Source organism: Cynocephalus volans, chromosome 4, assembly GCF_027409185.1.
Source record: "Cynocephalus volans isolate mCynVol1 chromosome 4, mCynVol1.pri, whole genome shotgun sequence".
NCBI classification, from domain to species: Eukaryota; Metazoa; Chordata; class Mammalia; order Dermoptera; family Cynocephalidae; genus Cynocephalus; species Cynocephalus volans.
In genome coordinates this window covers 132132965-132153569 of record NC_084463.1, presented here as the reverse complement: position 1 = coordinate 132153569, position 20605 = coordinate 132132965, and the positions used below count along the sequence as shown (strand labels likewise).

Sequence of the window (20605 nt, the reverse complement as noted above, 5' to 3'; positions counted from 1 at the left end):
ACTATAAAAATGTAACATCAGCCAAGCTGGGGCTGCTGAAGCTCAGGGGAAGAGGAGGAGAGACCTATGGAACTCATGAAGGCAGGAGAAACCACAATGAGAGAAAGAAAAAACTGCTCTGAGTGTTTCAGGCTGCAGCCTCTTTAATGCTGAAACTGCTGAGCACATGGAGCAGGAGCCAGCAGAAGCCACGGCTGTGCCCTTCAGATGGAGTTACTTGGAGGCAGCAGGTGAGAAGAGGACATTGGTGGCCCCCAGGACAACAAGACCACTAATAAGGTTCCCATGAACCCACTCAGGAGCGAGGAGCCAGAACAGTTGAAAAAGGAGAGCCATTCAGAGGCCAGTGAGCCAATGCAAGGGACCAGCACAGGACCTGTCCCATGGGAAGTGTTTGGAGCACGGGCAGTGGGGGAGACAGGCCCACCAGGAGAACAGTGGGACACAGCAAGGACAGCCGATCCACCCCCCAATCAGCACAGGACCACTCAGAGGAGACTGGCTGGGAATGCAGAATTGCATGGGATGCAGTTTGATGAAAAAACTCAGGCCCAGATCAGAGTTTCTACACAACCCAGGTGCACCGAGTCTCTGGAGAGCCAGAAGTACCTATAAGGTCAACCATTAAATCCTGAATTGCACAAAAAGCCTTCCCTAGGGAAACAGCAGCAAAGCAGCAAGTTAGCTAAACCACACAGCTCAAGTACTGGTTCTCACAGGAAGTTCCCACGTGTTAGAAGTAAGTAAAGGACAAAAATTTAATTCCAGCCCAGGCACACCACCAGCGTCTTGGGGCCTGCCAGGAGACATAAGGCAGGAGCCAGGGACAGGACCCCTGCCCACAACTACTAACACTGCCAGGCACCTTGGGGCCTGCCCAGGAACCTGAGGCTTGGAGCCCGGGACTGAACCCCCCTCCCACAACCAGGCACACCACACCAGCACCTTGGGGCCTCATCTGGTGGCCCGGGGCAGGGAACGGGGACTGGGCCCCCCCTCCCACAATGAGGCACACTGCCAGCACCAAGGAGCATGCCAAAAACACCACCTCCATGTGTGTGGCCCACCACAGCCACCACAATAACCATGGCTGCCATGAATGTGGCTAGACGTCACAACCAACATGCAGATGGTCCATCAGCCACTGGAGTGCACTGACACAAGGAGAGTCACCAGCAGAGATAAAGAAAAGAAGAGAATGTCTCTCTCCACAAAGCCCATTTCAGAGTGATAGAAGAAGCATCTGCTCTATGATAATATTGGGGGACATGATCACACCTCTCAGCATTGGACAGATCATCTAGGCAACAAATGAACAGAGTAACCATTACTCTTTCAGAAGGAGAGAAGAAATCTAGGGTAATTAGAGGGGGAAGGGGGGAGGGAGAGAGGGATGGGGAGAGATTGGACAAGGGGTATAAAGAATAATTACGATTTGTAACAATATCTATGCTATAATATTGATTTGATCAGCATATCTCAATGTTGAACCACAAAAATATGTATAATCAATTTCGATTCAATAAAATTTTTTAATTGATTTTTAGATGATTTTTAATTTTGTATGACAAGTGTTTAATTTTTGAAAACACATCTGTGGACAGAAGTCGGTCCCCTGGTTTGTGATCCCACCACTAGTGCTATGCCATCCACACATATTTGTTGGCAGAATGGTCAAGAAGGATTTTAAAAGTAGGAATAATACAACAGGTTTCTACAGGTTTGGTGAAAACACACCAGGAAATTATCTTTCTTCCTTTTATATACACCACAATTATCCTGTGTCCATTATATATATATATACATATACAAGACCCTGTGCTACAACAAATAAGACATGATCCCAGCCTTTAATAGACTGGCTCTCCAGCTTTTTGGGTTGTCTACACATTTTCACACCCTAGAACTTAAACTGACTCCACAGCTCTCCCACCTTTCAACAGTTTGTAGCACTGTTTCCTGCCTTCCTCCTGAGCATTGTTTTCTACGCCCAGGAGGCAACGTGTCTGGGGTATGCCTTAGTGCTGGCCTGACTGTATAGTGTATTTTCCCCTCTTGCTCTCAAAAGTTGTCTCACTAACCACTTACCTTATTGTTTCTTCTAATAGACATGGGTATACGGTATTTGTCCTCAGTTATAACGAAAATCATTTTTACACATTGATCACAGCTGTAAGAGGGTTTCATCCAGTAGACATCAAGGGTGGTGCAGAAGGTGGAAGCAGAGAGGACAGCATCTAACTCCTATGGTGGAGGGCAGAGCGGGGGCCAGAGAAGGCTTAATTATATGTCACAATTCAGACATCACAGTCAAAGGAAATTGTTATTTTTTAGAAAGCACCTCTGTGTTCCTACTAGACCACATGCTTACGTCTACAAGGCAATACTTGAGTCCTGAAGGAAGTACACATGCTAACCAGGCAGACAGGACTGGGGAGGGCTTCTTGAGCAGAAAGAATAAAAAAGAAGGGGCATGAAAGGACTTTCTGGGAACTGCAAGTCTGGCTATAGTGGCAGGTATGAGTTGGAGATGGTTCATTCATAAAGGACCTGGATTGTTAAACAATGGAGTTGAACTGAATTATGGGGAGCCATTGAAGGGTTTGGGCTAATTTATGTTTTATAAAATCTCTGGCTGCAGGATGAGACTGGTTTGAAGGGGGCAAAGCCTGGGGCGGGAGAGGGCCGAGGACAATTAGGAGACATGGCTTTGGCAAAAACACAGACCAGAAAGAGAAAGGGTCTGAAATAAGGCAGCAGAGACAGAAAAATACAAGAATTATGAAAGTATTCAGAAATACAATCAGCAAGATTTAGTGACCAACTAAATGAACGGAGGCGGAAAGAATCTAGAATGACTCTCACATTTATGGCTCCAACAAGTGGGTGGAGATCCCACTCACTGAAACAGATAATCCAGAGGAAATACAGAATGCAGAGCAAGACTCGGGGGGAGATGAGTTCACTTTGAGGGAGAAATGCTGAGTTGTCAGTAGCCCTGAGTAGAGATGTCCAATAAACAGTTAGGTATATGTCTTATCCTCAGGAGAGAGCCAAGAGTTTTCTGCCTCATCGGTACATGGGTTAAATCCTTGAGTTAAATCCTTGAGTTTGAATGAGGCTATGCTGGGAGGGTCCACTGAATGACAGAGCCAGGGGATTAGACAACTGCCCAAGGATTAAACAATTAGGCAGTCCCTGCTGACTAGCGGGATCTCTTTCCCTTTCCACTGACGACAGAAGGAAGGTTAGTTAAGGAGCAAAGGAGACAGAGAAATAGAGGAGGTGAAAATGAGAGGAAGGAGCAGGGCAAGAGCTGGAGGGACAGAGGGTCTTTATTTGGTAACTAGTACTGCCTGGGCAGTCAGATAGGGGAGGGGGAAAAATCACTTGAGGAATCTGAAGATCCGTGTAGGAGTTGTAATGCAAAACTGGGCTCTCCTAAAATTTGAAAGTTTCATGCTGATGGCGTTTAATTTTAGCTATAATTCCAGAACATACCATCCACGTCTCCTCTTCATCCAACTCAGCTGGTGAGATGATTGAATGTCAAGGTCACTCTTTGACTTAAAACCACACAATGGATGGCTTCACGTCGCTCTTGCCCACGGCCTGGCTCCCGAGTGATGATCGTGTGATCGTGGCCGTGCTCCTGCGGCCCCTCCTGGCCCTCCCACTGCACACTCTCCCCTCCATTCCTGCCCCCCAGCCACATGGGCCTTCTCTCTGGCTCAGGAATGAACCACGCTCCTTCCCACCCCAGGGAACGGTACCCTCTTCTCCCTTTGCCCCAAATCCCTGCCTGGTTATCTCCTATTCATCCTTCTGATGTTGGCTCAAATGTCAGCTCCTTAGGAAAGTCTCCCTTAACCATCCTCCTTCTCACTCACAAGGCCAGTCCCCCTTCCAGCCGCCCCCAGCCCCCTGGGCTTCCCCTTCACGGCACTCCCCTCATGGGCGATCATATACTTGTTCCTATGAGTATCTGACTATGTCATGAATAAGCATGTGATCGTCAAAGTAGGGGAGCACTATGAAAGGGACGCAGAGCACCTGGCACATACCGGCTGCTCAATAAATATTGTCTGAATTAATGCATGTGGGGAAAACCAATTTGGAAACAACAGACATCATTATTTAAGACTGCATGGTTTATCATGACTGCAGGAAAACTGTCTTGAAGTGATAGATCTCAATTGTGCATGAGGGATGAATATTCATTTTTACCTTTTGCTCAGAACAAAGAAAACTGCAATTTTAAAAAAATAAAAACTGCATGGTATAAACACTAAACCATGGCATGAAAAAAAACTGTGGTTGCCTGGGGATTGGGAGTCAAGGGTGGGTGCATAGGGAGGGAACTGTCTGGAGAGGAGGAAAAGGGAACTCACTTCTAGGGGTGAAGGTCATGGGCTATCTCTTGACAAGGATTTGGGTTACAAAGGGGCATACATTTGTCAAAACTAAGGAATACATAATTGAAATCTCTGTATTTTTTTTATTTTTTTTTTATTTTTTTTAAAAGATGACCAGTAAGGGGATCTTAACCCTTGACTTTGTGTTGTTAGCACCATGCTCACCCAGTGAGCTAACCAGCTATCCCTATACAGGATCCGAACCCACGGCCGTGGTGTTATCAGCACCACACTCTCCCGAGTGAGCCATGGGCCGGCCTTAAAATCTCTGTATTTTACTGTATGTAAAATGTGTCTCAATAAAAAGGAACCATAAACAAATTTTAAACCATTAATCAATGACACGCATGTGCAAGTGTTTAGGGGTGAAGTGTTCTGATGTCTGCAACTTACTTTGAATACAACAAAAAATAAGATGAATTGATAGGTGGACAGAGGAACAGATAGATATACAATAAAGCAAAATGTTAATTGTACCAACTAGATGGTAGATACGTGGGTGTTTTCTGTATAGTTCTTTCAACTTTTCTGTATATTTGAAAAGTTAACAAAATGTTGAGCAGGTAGGAAAGAACTGCATGGTATAGCTGAAAATATATACACAAGTACTCAGATCTAGTTTCAAATTCTAGCTCCACCACAAGAAACGTGCCCTTGAAAAGTCAGTTCTTTTTTTTTTTTTTTTTTTTTTTTTTGTCTTTTTCGTGACCGGCACTCAGCCAGTGAGCGCACCAGCCATTCCTATATAGGATCCGAACCCACGGCGGGAGCGTTGCTGTGGTGGCGGGAGCGTTGCTGTGCTCCCAGCGCCGCACTCTCCCGAGTGCGCCACGGGCTCGGCCCGAAAAGTCAGTTCTTTAAATGTTTTCTCAATCTTAGCTTCCTCCAAGCAAAATGGGCAAGGACTATCTGACAGTGTCATCACGAGGATTAAATAAGATAAAACCTTGATCCAGTGACTAACACAACAGTAGCTGTTTCATAAATGTTAGTCCTCTTATTTAGAAGTTAACATATTCACAAACTAGGACAAATCTTCCATAAAACATAAAAGAAGAACCTTGCAAAATTTTTCTCTTGCTACATCCCAAGGGAAATTAAAAGAATAAATTAATTGTGCTATTTTTATAGGTAAAGGTACTGACCTTCCATCAGTAGGACACTGGAGATCTGTGTCTCAGGAGAGTGATAGATCTATACCATTGACATTTCCTTACTCTGTTTCCCAGTGGCCAACACCACTGATGTGAGAGCAGGTCAGGGTTAGCGACATAGTCACATCAGGAGGAAAGACGGGGAATGTCAGCAGAATTGTAAGCAGCAGACCAAAGCCAAGGCTCCCAGTCTCTTTCCCAGATGTGTAAGGGGAAAGAGCCAACCAGGCAGGCCCTGAATCTTCTCAGGCGTCTGACAGACCAGCTCAGAGGTGGTAGTCATGAGATTGTCTTGGCTTTTAGCATAATTACATGAAATATGAGATGGCCTTCTGATCATAAATAAAAGCCTTCAATCAAGACTAATACTGAATATTCAACCGAAAGCTGTTTAATAGGCCACCATGTGGACTTCGCATCTCCAGGTTTGAAAGGTGGAAAAAAGGGGCTTGTTCATGACCACACCAAATGAGGAGGAGGTGCTGACGCTGGAGACAAGGAAAAATTACACCTTTCAGTGCCAGGAAAAAAAACCAATGTCTATCCAAGAAAACGAGGTCTAGCATCCTAAAATCAGTGAAAGAGTTAATTATACGTCACAACTGAGACATCAGAGTCAAAGGAAATTGTAATTTTTTAGAAATCTGTGTGCCCACTAGATTGCATGCCATGTACTTGAAGCTATTTTAGACTTCCACTGTCTCTATCTTGAAACCTTATTCCCTTTTACATAATTATAAACCCACCTAGTTGATTGGCCTATGAAGCGTAGACTTCAGATCCCTTGGGGTCATCGTGCAAAGCTGCCCTGCAAATGGCCCGTATACAGATAGGAGCATCAGTATGCTGGGGCCAGATCACATCAGCACTGAGCCAAGTGGGCACATCACTTCCCAACTCCATTGTCACATTGGTAGCTTGAAATCATCTATGGTAGGAATATTTATACCGTGGGAATTGGCCAATGCTACAAATCAGGCCACTGGTCATTTCTCATAGAGCCCACTTACCAACACATGAGCCTGTCTTTTATGGCTATGAGGGAGAAGACAAATTTTGGGTAGCATGCCCCTCCCACACCATCTTATTTAAAACTGACCTCTGCCAAGGTCATGGTTGAAGGAGGAGTCAGACCAAAAAGCCATTTTTGTACCATGTGCCCTTTCTCTGTCCCCTGCCAGACTGCAGCAGCTTGATTCTCCCCCCTGGGAGTGTGGGGAGATTGGACGGTGGGCACTTAAACTGGAAAGTGATGCCAACTCTGGCTACAGTGAGCACCAGAGCAAGCGAAAGCTCCATGCAAGGTTTAATGTTGGGGAAGCCACGAAGCTGCAGGTAAGCAGAGAAAGCCAGTCTGCAGGAAAAGGCAGAATAATAGACCCGGCCCCTGGGCCCATGAGACACAAAGCTAAAAACCTCGGCCTCTTACTGTCCAGGAAGACAAAAGAAAGCAGAGGGAGGGCTGTGGGGTCAAACTGCTTGGGTTCAAATCTCACCTCTGACAATTAACTGTGTGACACTGAACAAGTTACCAGTGAGTTATTCTGTGCCTTGTTCCCCCAGGAAGCATAAGGATAAGAACAGAACTTACTTCATAGGCTTGGTGTGAGAATCAAATGAGCTGACACAAATAGTAAACACTCAAAAGGGTTAGCTATTATGTCTCTCAATTAATTACAGTGTCCATGTGGCCGTGTTAATTTCATTCCTATTCTGAATATGTCTCATGAGATTCCTCTGTGGCCTGTGGCCCCATACCTGAGCTAGTTTTAGTTGTGTAGCTACAGGGGCTGGCCAGTTGGCTCACTTAGTTAGAGCATGGTGCTGATAACACCAAGGTCAAGGGTTCGGATTTCCCAAACCGGTCAGTTGCCCCCCAAAACATTACAGTTGTGTAGCAAGGTAATCTGTCCCCTGAATCATAGACTAAGGTAAATATCCCTGAACCATTGTGTGACCTTTAGCAAATCACTTCCTCAACCCTCTCTCTTAGGAGTGGTGTGAGATTCAGATAGAAAAAGGAGGAAAGCTTCTACAACTATGAAGTGTTATACCAAACCCCAGGGCCTGTTACCACTGTAGGAAAAGGAAATACATTACACTAGCCATAGAAATGGAAAAACACTTGTTTAAAATATTCTTCTTGCTGGACCAGAGAAAAGAAATAGTCCCCATCCCACTGGGAAAAAAGTTCAGTTTCTGTAGGATTCACCAGCTGGATTCATGTGTTCATCTCCAGTATTAATAAGATAATAAGAAACTTCCAAAGACCACTCTATGGTGCTGATTGTTGAATACACTTTCATCCAGCTTAATTATATTCAAAATAATGCTCCCAATCCAGATCCTCCTATTTTTGTCAAAACAAAGACTTATTATTTGATAAGGAAGTACGTAGGTTTAGAGGTATTTTTGCTCAGCTCCTTTCAACAAGGACGTATAAGCTGCACTATTAATTTCAGAACATTTTCTTCTCAGACTTCCCATTTTTTCCAGCCTTCCAGTTCACTGTTCTTTTTTCTTTTTATTTATTTAAACATAAATGATTGTACATATCTGTGGGGAACAGCATTGAATATCAATACCTGTGTGCAATATGTCATGCTCAAATCAGGGTAATTAGTATATTCAGCATTATACAATGTAACCATTTTTTATGGCCCTTTACCAATTTTTCCTAACCACCCCCACTTTCCCAACTCTGGTAACCTCAGTTCTGTTCTCTCCTTTTGAAAGTTCAGGGGCTGGCCAGTTAGCTCGGTTGGCTAGAGCACAGCCTTATAACACTAAGGTCACAGGTTCAGATCCCCGTAACAGCCAGCTGCCAAAAAAAAGAAAAAAATTTTTTTCCCAAAAAATTTTCATAGGATGCAGGAAGGTTCTATCATCAAAGCAGCTGGGGAAATGTTGGGTTAGACAAAATTAAACTCTTTAAAAAAAAAAAGGAATTTCAACAAATTATTGTGACTATTGTCTCTTTCATTCTTTTTTACTTATTTTTTAGCTCCCACTTATGAGTGAGAACATGTGGTGTTTCTCTTTTTGTGCTTTGCTTATTTCACTTAACATAATTTTCTCTAAGTTCCTCCATGTTGCTACAAATGGCAGAATTTCATTCTTTTTTATGGCAGAGGAGTATTCCATTGTTTATATATACCACATTTCTTTATCCAGTCATCTGTCAACAGACATTTAGGGTTTTTTGTGTTTGTTTGGGGTTTTTTTGGGGGGGGGGTCAGCTGGCCAGTAAGGGGATCTGAATCTATGACCTTGGTGTTACAAGGCCATGCATCTGTCAACAGACATTTAGGGTTTTTTGTGTTTGTTTGGGTTTTTTTTGGGGGGGAGGGTCAGCTGGCCAGTAAGGGGATCTGAATCTATGACCTTGGTGTTACAAGGCCATGCTCTAACTAACTTACTGAGCTAACCAGCCAGCCCTTTCACTGTTGACACTTGGTAAACAAAAGGACAAGTGACAGAGGAGCCATACTCATTACTGGGGACAGAGGTAGAGGGATAGGTTTGGGAGTCCTATTTCATTCTAGGCCCTTAAGTCCATGGTTCACACAGAATGGGTAAGGTTAGAGCCATTCCAGACCTTCTCAAGTGCTGATACTGCATCAATACCAAAGCCATTTTGTGTTTCTGACATCAGGAGATTTTTTTTCAAGCTAAGAACAGATTTAACATATATAAGTCTAGGTCACATTCCCCTCCTGTGGTTAGGACACAGTAGGCAAATCCTGTCCTGAGCGTGCGGAAGGCAGGTGCAGCGACACTCAGCGTTACTCATGTCCACGTTAGTCGGGTCAAACATGGTGTTTATCCCCATTCCGTGCGGTGTTTAAAAGGGTCCTTGATTTTCCTTAAACATCTGTGGAAGTATCTTTTAGGGAAGGAAGCCAAAGAGTAGGGAGAATGGGATAAATAGTCTAAGGAGACGTTTTAACTCTAGGTTTGAATCTGACCTGTGGTTTTAAAGCTTTTCTCTTTTATAGTAAAAGGCTTTTCCGTGTTTCCAGGAGAATTCCAAATTCTCTTATGATAAAATTTAGTTACAAGGAAAGAGGGCCACAATACAGTGTTAAGTGAGAAAAGCAAGGTGCTAAATATCCCACCCTTTATATCTTTAGTAACATTAAGTGAGGATGTGTATATGAATATAAATGATTGCATGAAATATGGTCTGGAAAGATCCATCACACTTGTTTGACATCACATCTCTGGGGAATAGCAATGAAGCCCACTATACCTTTTGTATTTTACTGCATGCACCTGAGTATTGTTTGAATTTAAAAGTATATGCTACTTTCATAATTTTTTAAAAGCCAATGAAGATTGAAGATAAGTCAGTATTTATCTGGGTTTCAAATTAGAACCATGACAGCAAAATATGGGAAAACTCTTCCTTTTTCATTATGAGAACCCTTGACTGGGCTTGGCCACTCATGTAGGGAGAAGTAGGAAATGCAATTGGTTAACCCACCAAAACATCTCCTTAGGGCCCATGACACACAGCCAGGGAGACGGAGGAAGAAGGGAGGACCTTGAGGCTCTTATTTACAGATAAAAAAATGAAGACCCTGAAAGGTGAAGTGACTTGATAAATAGCAGTCGGCCAGGGCGACCTCAGCCTCTTGATCATGTGCAACTCAAACCTCTGTAGTGTCCACTGGTAGCTCTGAGGACAAAGAAATGTACTAGAGGTAACCAATATTTTTTTATTTTACCGAAGGACCCTTGGATGATCTTCAGTTTCATCTGTAAAATCACAGGCCTTAAGAGAGAAATTATATCAATTCTACACAAACACTTCCAAGAAAACAGAAAAGGAAATACTTCCCTATTATTTTATAGGCTAGCATTACCCTTATATCAGAATCAGACAAAACATTTCAGAAAAACAAAGCTATGGGACCAATATCCCTCATGAACACAGACTTTAAAAATTCCTAACAAAAATATTAGAAGATCAGACCCAGTTGGAACATACATCATGACTAAGCTGGAGTTTATCCCAGGAATACAGGTTGGTTCAACATTCTAAAATCAACTGTCTTTTTACAGAATAAAGAAGGAAAATCTTGTGATCATCTCAGTGGATACAGAGAAAACATTTGCCAAAATTCAATACCCATCCATGATAAAAATTCACAGCAAACTAGGTAACAACTTGATAACAGGCCTCTACAAAACAAAAACAATGCCATAGCCGACATCATATTTAATAGTGAAAGACTGAATGTTTTCTCCCAAGACGATCAAGGCAAGGATGTCCACTCTCCCCATTGCTGTTCAACAATGCACTGAGAATTCTAACCAGTGCAACAAGGCAAGAAAAAGAAATAAAAGGTATGCAGATTTGAAAAAAAATGACTGTCTTTATTCACAGATAACATGATTTTCTATTTAGAAAAATCCCTAAGATTCTACAAAAAGCTACGAGAACTAAAGTGAGTTTAGAAGGGTCACATGATATGAGATTAATATTTTTTTAAATCATATTTCTATATACTAACAAAGAAATTTTAATAGGACTGTTTACCAAAGCACTGAAAAACATGATATACATATTTACAAATTTGTATGCTAAAAACCATAAAACACCGAAGAAAGAAAAGAAAGAATTCCTAAATAAATGGAGGGAGATACCGTATTCATGGATCAAAAAATCCAATATTGTTAAGAAATTGATCCCTACCCCTCCCCACCCCCACCCACACATTGACCTAGATTCAATGACATCCCAATGAAAAATCCAGCAGGCTTTTGAAACAGAGATAGATAAAACGATACTAAAATCTGTACGGAAAAGCCTAAGACCTAGAATAGCCAAAAAGATTTTGAAAAAGAACAAAGTATCACATTACCTGATATCAAAACTTACTATAAAGCTAGAGCACTGGAACTCAACCCAGGATGATCTTAGCCCCCAAGGGACATTTAGCAATGTCTGGAGACATTTTTGGTTGTTACAAGTGGGGAAGGGGTGAGTTACTGGCATCTACTAGGCAGAGGCTAGAAACACTGCTAAACCTCCTACAGTGCACAGGACAGGCCCCATGACAAAGGACTCTTGAGTCCAAAGCATCAACAGTGCTGAGGTTAAGAAATCCTGAGCTAGAGAAATCAAAACAGTGTTGTACTGGCAAAATGAGAGAAATATAGATCAATGGAACAGACTGAAGTCCAGAAATAAACCCACACATATATGGGGCTAAGGAAAGTCAAGGGAGCAAGAACAGTCTTTTCAATAAATGGTGCTAGAACGATTAAACATGCATATAAAAAATTAACCTTATGTTAATTAACCTTACGTTAATCTTGTGTTACCTTGCACCATATATAAAAATTAACATGAAATGGATCACAGAGCTAAAAATAAAATAAGTAAAAATAGAAGAAATCATAGATGTTTGTGACCTTAAATTGGGCAAAGAGTTCTAGGCTGGGACACAAAAAACACAAACCTTAAATTTAAATGTTGACAAAGTGGGGCAAATCAAAATTTCAAACTTCTGTTCTTTGAAAAGCACTGTTAATAAAATGAAAAGACAGAGTGGGAGAAAACATTTGCAAAACACATATCTGATAAAGCACTTATATCCAGAATATATTTTAAAAAGCTCAAAACTCAATAATAAGAAAACAATCCAATTTTCTGAACAGGCAAAAAAGATTTTAACAGCCACTTCAAAGTAGAGACAGAGATGGCAAATAAGAGCATGAAAGAATATGCAACGATAACATCATCGGTAATTAGAGAAATGCAAGCTAAAACCATAATGAGATATCACTAAACTATTAGAATGGCTGAAATTTAAATTAAAAGGGGGAAGAAAGCTGACAATGACAAGTGACAGCGAGGGTACAAAGGAGCAACTAGACCTCTCATACGTTACTAATGGGAACACAAAACTGCAGAGCCACTTTGGAAAAGAGTTTGGCAGTTTCTTACAAAGTTCAACAATCCCAGCAATCAGCTCCGAGGCATTTACCCGAGGGGAATGAAAACTGCCCACACAGAGACTTTTATGCCCAAACTGGACACAAATGGCCATAACTGGTGGATGGAGAAGTGAACTGAGGCACAATGGTTCCCTCCTCTGCAATAAAAAGGACAGGATGACTAACCCGTGCAACAACACATGATTCTCCAGAGCATTATGCTAAGTGACAGACGCCAGACACAAAGTGTTACATACTGTACATCCTATATATATGACCTTCTGGAAAAGGCAAAACCACAGGGACAGAGAATAGATCGGTGGTTGCCAGAGACTGGGTGTGGGTGCAGACAGGACTGACTGCAAGGGGCAGGAGGGAACTTTGTGGGCATAGAAAGGTTCTGTATCTGGACTGTGGTGGTGGACCCATGTTTGTAAACTTCTGTCAAAGTATGAAAGTATACTTCTGTCAAGTAATAAACTTGACTGGTGGCTCATGGGTGTGTTCTCTTTGTACAGCATGACATTTCAAAAATCTGAATTAGTTGGTGACATTTGAAAACACGAAGCGTCTAAATAAAGATCCAACTTTTCTTGAGAAGTCAGAACTGTGGCACCATGAGCCTCAGTCCCCTGTAGGCCACAGCCGAGCAGTGGCTGCCTCTTTACACAATGCAGATACTTTCTGTTTTGCCACATCCCCGACCCGACCTAATTCATGGAGGTACTTGAGCGACCCGCCACTCCACGCATCTGAATGAGGGTTTCTCATCCTGGGCTACAGGCTGCCAGAGGGCAGGGACGAGGCCTGGCTTGTCCTCCACTGTACCCCCAGCACGTTGTGAAGAGCCTGGCCTATGTCAAGGGTTGGATAAATACTGCTGAATTAATGTCTCATCTGCCACTTTCCCATCAGCTACAGTAACTGATATTTACGACACCCAGATTGCTAACTGCTTCTTTGGTCCTTAAGTCCCGAAAGAGAGTCGGCAGCTATCCTGTGACCTAGAATAATGTGTCCCTCTGTGTGTTTAGAAATCCCCTCTAATATGCTGTCAAGCAACAAAAATGTTTTAGGATCATTCCAACTATTCATTTTTGTCTGGAGAAGAGTAGAATTGTTGTTTGTATAAAAAAAGAAAGAAAGAAAACCACAATACGCACTTGCAGGTTAATGAAAATGAAAAAGAAATGTGCGCATTCATTTTGAATATTCTCAGATCACATTCTAGTAATTTAATACTGAAGATAAGTAAGCTTCTGAGAGATTATCCGGTAATCATCAGAATTTCAGGATCTCAAAGTTTCCACAGTGATGTTCAGTTTTAGGGAAGGATGTGGGGTGGGAGGTGATATCTGACTTCTGTTTTATGTCAGTGTTAAAAGTACACTGTTACTGTTCCCAAGATTTCTTTACTTTGGGTGGGTGGTGAGGGTGGGAGAGGAGGCAAGGTTTGGGACATCTTGCAAGTATCTTTGAAATGCTAATGATTAATACTGAGAGTAAAGGCCGGGTCAGTTAGCCCAGCTGGTTAAAGCATGGTGTGTGTTAAAAGTCCAAATACAGGGGCTTGGAGCTGACGACCGGACACACCGCCCACATCCAGGCACACTGCCAGCACCTTGGGGCCCCACCCAGGGACCCTGTGTATGGAGCTCGGGACCGGAACCCCCACCACAACCAGGTACACCGCCAGCGCCAAGGAGCATGCCAAAAACATCACCTCCATGTGGGTGGCACATGACAGCCACCACAGTAACCATGACTGCCGTGAAAGCCGCTAGACGTCACAACCACCACGCAGATGGTCCGCCAGCCACTGGAGTGCATTGACACAAGGAGAGTCACCAGCAGAGACCAAAGAAAAAAAGAGGACGTCTCTCTCTACAAAACCCATTCCAGAGTGACAGAAGAAGCATCTGCTCTATGATAATATTGGGGGATCTGATCACACTTCTCAGCATTGGACAGATCATCTAGGCAACAAATCAACAGAGTAACCATTACTCTTTCAGAAGGAGAGCAGAAATCTAGGGTAATTAGAGGGGGGAGGGAGAGGGGGATGGGGAGAGATTGGACAAGGGGCATAAAGAACAAGTACAATTTGTAACAATATGCATACTAATAATACTGATTTGATCAACATATGTCAACATTGAATCCCAAAAATATGTATAATCAATTACGATTCAATTTAAAAAAATAAAAATTAAAAATAAAAAGTCCAAATACATTTCATTGGGCCACCTACATTTGGGGGAAAAACACCAAATCAAACACTCTTGTTATATGTTTTTAATATTAAAAAATAAGAAAACATGAACGCATGAACACACATAATTATATCCCTATCTTAAGCCTCCTTTGTCCCACCTCTCCCATTACTCTGTTTTTCTCTATAGAAAAGACTTTAAGAGTTGTTGTCTCCAATTTCTCTTCTTCTTTTCCCTCTTGAGCCCACTGCAATCAGACGTTTGTCCCCATCGCTCTCAGAGCCACTAAACACCTCTACATCCCTAAACCCAATGTCCGTTGCTAGTCCCCATCTAACTCCACTCTGAGCAGCATTTGGCCAAGCTGATCACTCCCTCCTCCTCAATCACTGTCTCTACCTGGCTTCCAGGACACTGTATACACTTTCTTCTCTTCCTGCTTCCCTGATGTCTTTTTCTCCACCTCTTTTGCTGGTCCCCCTCCTTGAACCCCTAAATGCTAGAGCATCCCAGGCTCGTGGCTCACATCTCCCCTCTTCTCTATACCCACTCTCTAGGTTTCTTCTCCAGGTCCATGCTGATGGCTCCTAAATTTGTACCTCTCAACCTGATATTTCTCTAGAATTCTAGACGACTTTGTTCAACTAGCTACCTGACATTTCATCCTGAATAAACATTTCAAGCTTTACGTACCCCAAACAAACTATATTCCCTACCTCCATCCTGAGCTTCCGGCAGCCTTTCCCATCTCAATTCATGGTAACTTCATCTTCCCAGTTGTTTGAGCCAAAACCCTTGGAGCCATATTTCTCTCCCCCCTTTAAATCCATCAGATAATTCTATTAGCTCTTTCTTCGAAAGATGTCCAAACTCTAACCACTTCTCACCACCTTTCCTGCTACCCCCTGTCTAAGCCATCTCCGTCTGCAGACTGGATTTTAACAATAGCCTCTTACTTGGTCTCCTGCTTCCATGCTTGACCTTACAACCTTTTCCCCCCCACACACACACAATAGCTGGAGTGATTCTTTTAAAACTGAAGTCAGATCATGTCCCCTCTTGCTTGGATGCTCCATTCAAAATAAAACACCAAGTCCTCACCACAGCCAATAACTCCTACGTGGTCTAGCCCCATCTCTCTCTTCAACATCATTTCTTACTACTCTCCCTTTGTTCATCCAGTTCTACACTGGCAACCCTGCAGTCCCTCAACCTCCCCAAGCACAATCTCACCTCAAGGCCTTTGCACTTACTTTTCCCTTGGCCTGGAATATTCTTCTCCAGATATCCACTTTTAGGTTCCTACTCAAATGTCATCTCATCAGAGACCTCTCCTCAGCATTCCATGTAAACAAGCACGTGTGATGTACCCCCAACTTGAGCAGCATCACGCAAGCTTTTGCTAGAAATGCAGAATCTCAGGCCTTATCTCAGACCTATTGAATCAGAGTCAGCATTTTAACAGGATCTTCAAGTGATTCCTCTGCACAGTAAAGTTTGGAAACCACTGGGCTATTTCTAACTGCCATGAGATCAGGAACTTTTTTTTTCATTACTGTAAATCTCAGAATATTGATGCACTCAAAACATATTGAATGAATGAAGAAACAGATGAACCGTTGAGCCTGTGTCAAATAGGACTCCCAAGTTGATGATGTGTACAAGGAGGTTGGAGAGGGGAAAGCAAGACACTCCAGGTCAAAATTATCTCCCCCATATCTTGCACTAAATTAGAGATTCTTTGATATCAGCAAACCCTTCTTCCAAAATGCAAATATAATCTCCCCACAAAGCAGTCATTCATAACTTACTGTGAATTACTGAAATGAGATAATATTCTGATTTCTAACAGAATCAGTCAGACTGAGGGAATAAGAATGTAAGAAGGCTGAAAATTTACTAAGTTCCTGTTCTATGCTGGGCATTGTGACAGGCAATGGGGAAAATAATATGTCAGGAAGTAATAAGTTGGTGGGAGAAGCAAGCAGTACCCAGAGACCCTTCGGCCCCACGAGCAGGGCCTGGGGAAGCCTCAGGGCAGGGAGAGGGTCCTGGGTACTCCTCCCTACAGCACCTGCAGCTCTGGCCACAAAGAACCCTTTACTTTTCCTCTGCCTGAAATGCCACCATCAACCCTGCCAAACCCTACTCATCCTTCAAGGCCCCCGCTCTCCCAGAATTAACTGTTCCCTCATCTTATCAGCTCTGATCACACTGTGTCAGAGTTCAAAGGCACGTGTTGCCCTCTGTATGAGGGGCTTGCACAAACCACCTTATCCTTATTGACCTCTGTATCTCCAGCACAGCGCCTGGACAGAATAAATGCTCAATTTCAGTTAGCATTCATTGAGCACTTGCTGTACATCAAGCACTGTTTTAAACAGTTTGGATGTATTAGTTCATGTAATCTTCACAACATCCCAATGAGACTGGAATTGTTATTATCCCCACTTTACAGGCAAGAGAACTGAAGTCCAGAGAGGTCCGAGTCACACTAAATAGCTGCCATAAAGGGATGAGCACCATAACTGAACATAACACGCACTCAGTAAATGTTTACTGACATGAACTGACTGGAAGAGCAATAGTTAAGAAGATTGTGATGTCAGATTTGAACTTTACCGCTTTGCCTCGAGCCCGGATGGCACAAGAGAATAGAGGGTGTCAGCACTCACTGCTATAAAGAACCTTCTTTCCCATACCAATCTCCCACATCCAAAATAGAAGTGACTGCCAGGGAGCAGGGTTCCATGGAGATGGCAGTTAGGAGAAGGAGTCTGAGGGAGGACACTGAAGACAACAGCAGCCTTTCCTTTATGTGGCAAAGAGAAGGAACTCTGAATCCTCAGGGATAGCAAAGCAAAGGAGGTTGGGTGGGGCGAGTGCAAGTCAGCTGGGAATCCACTGCAGGGGCTTCTGGACATGAAGATGCTGAACAACAGCTATAGAATTTTCCAGAAACAAATCTATATGTGCCCACTTTTCAACCAAGTGTCTGGCTTAGCCTTGCTTAGAAAACAAGGAACAGCAGCGATGGAAGTGACATGACCGTAGCAAGCTAACACTGTGATGAGGATCTCAATCGTCACAGGTTTGGCTTCTCATGCACCTCGACACTGGACACATTCTGTGGTGAGTGGCAACACCAAGCCATACCTCAGGAAAGGTCCAAACTAGGTTGTTTATTGTAAGGCAATGGTCCCCAGAAAGTGTCATTCATTCTGCCTCCCTCCTGACATTGCTTCCTCTGTGTCAGGCTCAGGACTTGCCCACCTGGTGGTGAAGCTGCTGCAAGTGGAAAACAAATGAAAGCAGGCAGGAGGCAAGACAGGGAGCCCAGTGCTTCACCCTCCACGGAGAGAGAAACAAGCCATGAAGCTGACACAGTGCAAACCCACAGAAAGCCAGAGAGCTCACAGGTAGGCTGAGCCACAGGTGAGCCAGACCACAGGGAACTGGTCATCAAGGGGGACAGCAGAAAGGGCACTCAAAAAGCATAGAGGAAGCAACAAGTCACTCCAATCAGAAGGGAAAAGACAGAGGACTTTGGGAAGCAACATACACTTTAATGATTTTCACCATCATTTTAATCAAAGCATCTTTCCTAGGTCTGTGTTCCTGTGACCACCACACTAAAAGGAAGAACACCAGGGCTAAACCCGAATGACATAGATCAGAGATCCCCTAAGTAAGGCTCTGGTAGTCTGAAAGAGGAGCCAAGCAAAGTCACAGATGGTCAGGATACAAAGGTCAGAAGGGAGATCAGAAATTCAAAACTGACCACAAGAAATCATCTGACATCAGGCTGAATAGGAACAATACATGAAAGCCAAATTTCACATGTTACAGATGGCTGGACAGTTTGTGGTATGCACATCCAAAAGAGAATATCTCACAAACAGTTTATTTACCAAACTATCAAGGATCTGATACCTTTTAAACAAAAACTCAATGCACATTTTTGAGCTAATGAATACTAACGTGTTTACGCGTGTCTTACTTAGGACTTACCTTTTAACCATTATGCCAAATACACATCACCGAAAACTGCTACAGGCATAAAAATTGGGGGCTAACACTCTTCAGACATTTTTCTCAAGTTTGAGGAACACATTCAAAGACGACCAAACTTTGTAACCACTACAATCACTATAGAAAATACCTTGATAGTAACTTGCACAGAGACACCTCATGTCAGTGACCCTTTAAGTGAATCAAAGGAAAACAGGCTTTGAATTAAGCTGTTGAAGACAAGAGATGTTTTTAACCTGAAACCCTCTTATCTTAAACATAGTGAGCTCCTTTATAATTAGAAATTCTAATCTAATTTAGGGGAGTAGGTTTGCAGGGAAAGAAAAGGTCCTCATCTGGGCCGGCCCGTGGCTCACTCGGGAGAGTGCGGTGCTGATAACACCAAGGCCCCGGGTTCGGATCCCATATATGGATGGCCGGTTCGCTCACTGGCTGAGTGTGGTGCTGACAACACCAAGTCAAGGGTTAAGATCCCCTTACCGGTCATCTTTTAAAAAAAAAAAGAAAAAGAAAAAAAGAAAAGGTCCTCATTAGTCCTTGCTAAAAAACCACAAAACTACAGGATCATATTACCCATAGTGAGAGCTATATTCCTTGATATATGTTCCAAGAGCTCAGAGTTTCATCACAAACACAAAGCCTGCCCTTTACAAGTGCCGTAGTAATCATTCTTATTTCAGAGACAAATGCTGACTGCACCGTGTAAGTTTTGAAGCACAAAACAAGAATAATTTCCCCCAAATAGTTACAACAGATTTCTCGAAGTCATCCAAGGAATTACAGAACCCTATTTCCTGGGGACTGTTGGGGGTTTAAGAGCCAAGCGTGACTACTTTTAACTAGCCTTTGCAAACAGTGGATGATATACTTGACCAGTGCCTGAATCCCTTTGCAAGGAGCAAGCAATTATTTGGGGTACCTCCGTCCCAAAAGAAAAGGGGTCTCCTATTAACACAGAGGGGGAAATGCTATTTGGGAAGCCGGCAGGAAAACTGCCTAAAACTCTCTAGCCATTTTATGCAGTTAAGACAAAGTGGACACTCAACAGGGAGCCCAAAATGCGAGAACAGTGGATGTCCCCACCCTGAAACGTGTCCTCCTAAAACACATCCCTCTTAAGGTGTCCTAAACACACCATGCCTTTATCTGAAGGAAGCGTGCCTACGGGGACCAGGAAGAAGGATCTGCAACTTGTCCAGAAAGACGCGAATGCACCTCTTTTTTCTTCCCCGCCCAACGGTGCATTCCCGGGAGACAGATTTCTGACAGTTCGCCCGCTCTTGCAGCAGCCAAGGGCGGAGAAAATCCCAGCGCTGGTGCTGCAAAGACCTCTCCACCCACCGCCACCGGGCAGGTGCCGGTCCCGACGGGCGGCCCCGCTCCTCCTGGAACCTCCGCGGGCGCAGAGCCGCCGCCAAGTGCTTACCCGGGTCGGCGCGGCCGTGCTCGGGAAGGGCCGCCAGCAGCAGGAGTCCCACCAGCAGCGGCGACAGCGGCGGCGCATCCCGGGACGCGCCGGCCCCGGGGCCCCTCACGCCCGGGCAGCGCGCGGCTCCCCCGCCGGCCCGGCCGAGCCCCCGCGCCGCCGGCCCAGCTTCCCTGGGGCGCTGGGGCTTCGCCTCCTGCAGAGCCATGGGCACGCTTCACACATCCAGGCCGCCGCCTCGCTCCGCACCGCGCCGGGGAGCCCAGCCCTCGGCGCCCCGGTCCTCACCGGGCATCTCCGGCCATGGCCCGGGTGCCGGAGGGAGGGGGCGCCGGGCGGCGCGACCAGCTCGCTCGTCCTGCCGCGCCCGGGGCGGGCTCCCGGGAGCCGCGGCTTCACCCGCGCAGGGGCCGGGGC

The 20605-nt window shown here is 44.1% G+C and overlaps 1 protein-coding gene across 2 annotated transcripts in view; it reads right to left on the bottom strand.

Annotated features, from left to right (window-relative positions):
- Positions 1–20396, bottom strand: part of KIAA1549L (KIAA1549 like) — a 272564-nt gene extending 252168 nt beyond the window's left edge. For both annotated transcript variants that reach the window (XM_063095748.1, XM_063095749.1), the window contains exon 1: positions 20189–20396. In XM_063095748.1, the coding sequence (XP_062951818.1) occupies positions 20189–20396 (208 nt within the window). The remainder of the gene's footprint in view (positions 1–20188) is intronic.
- Positions 20397–20605: the final 209 nt, after the last annotated feature.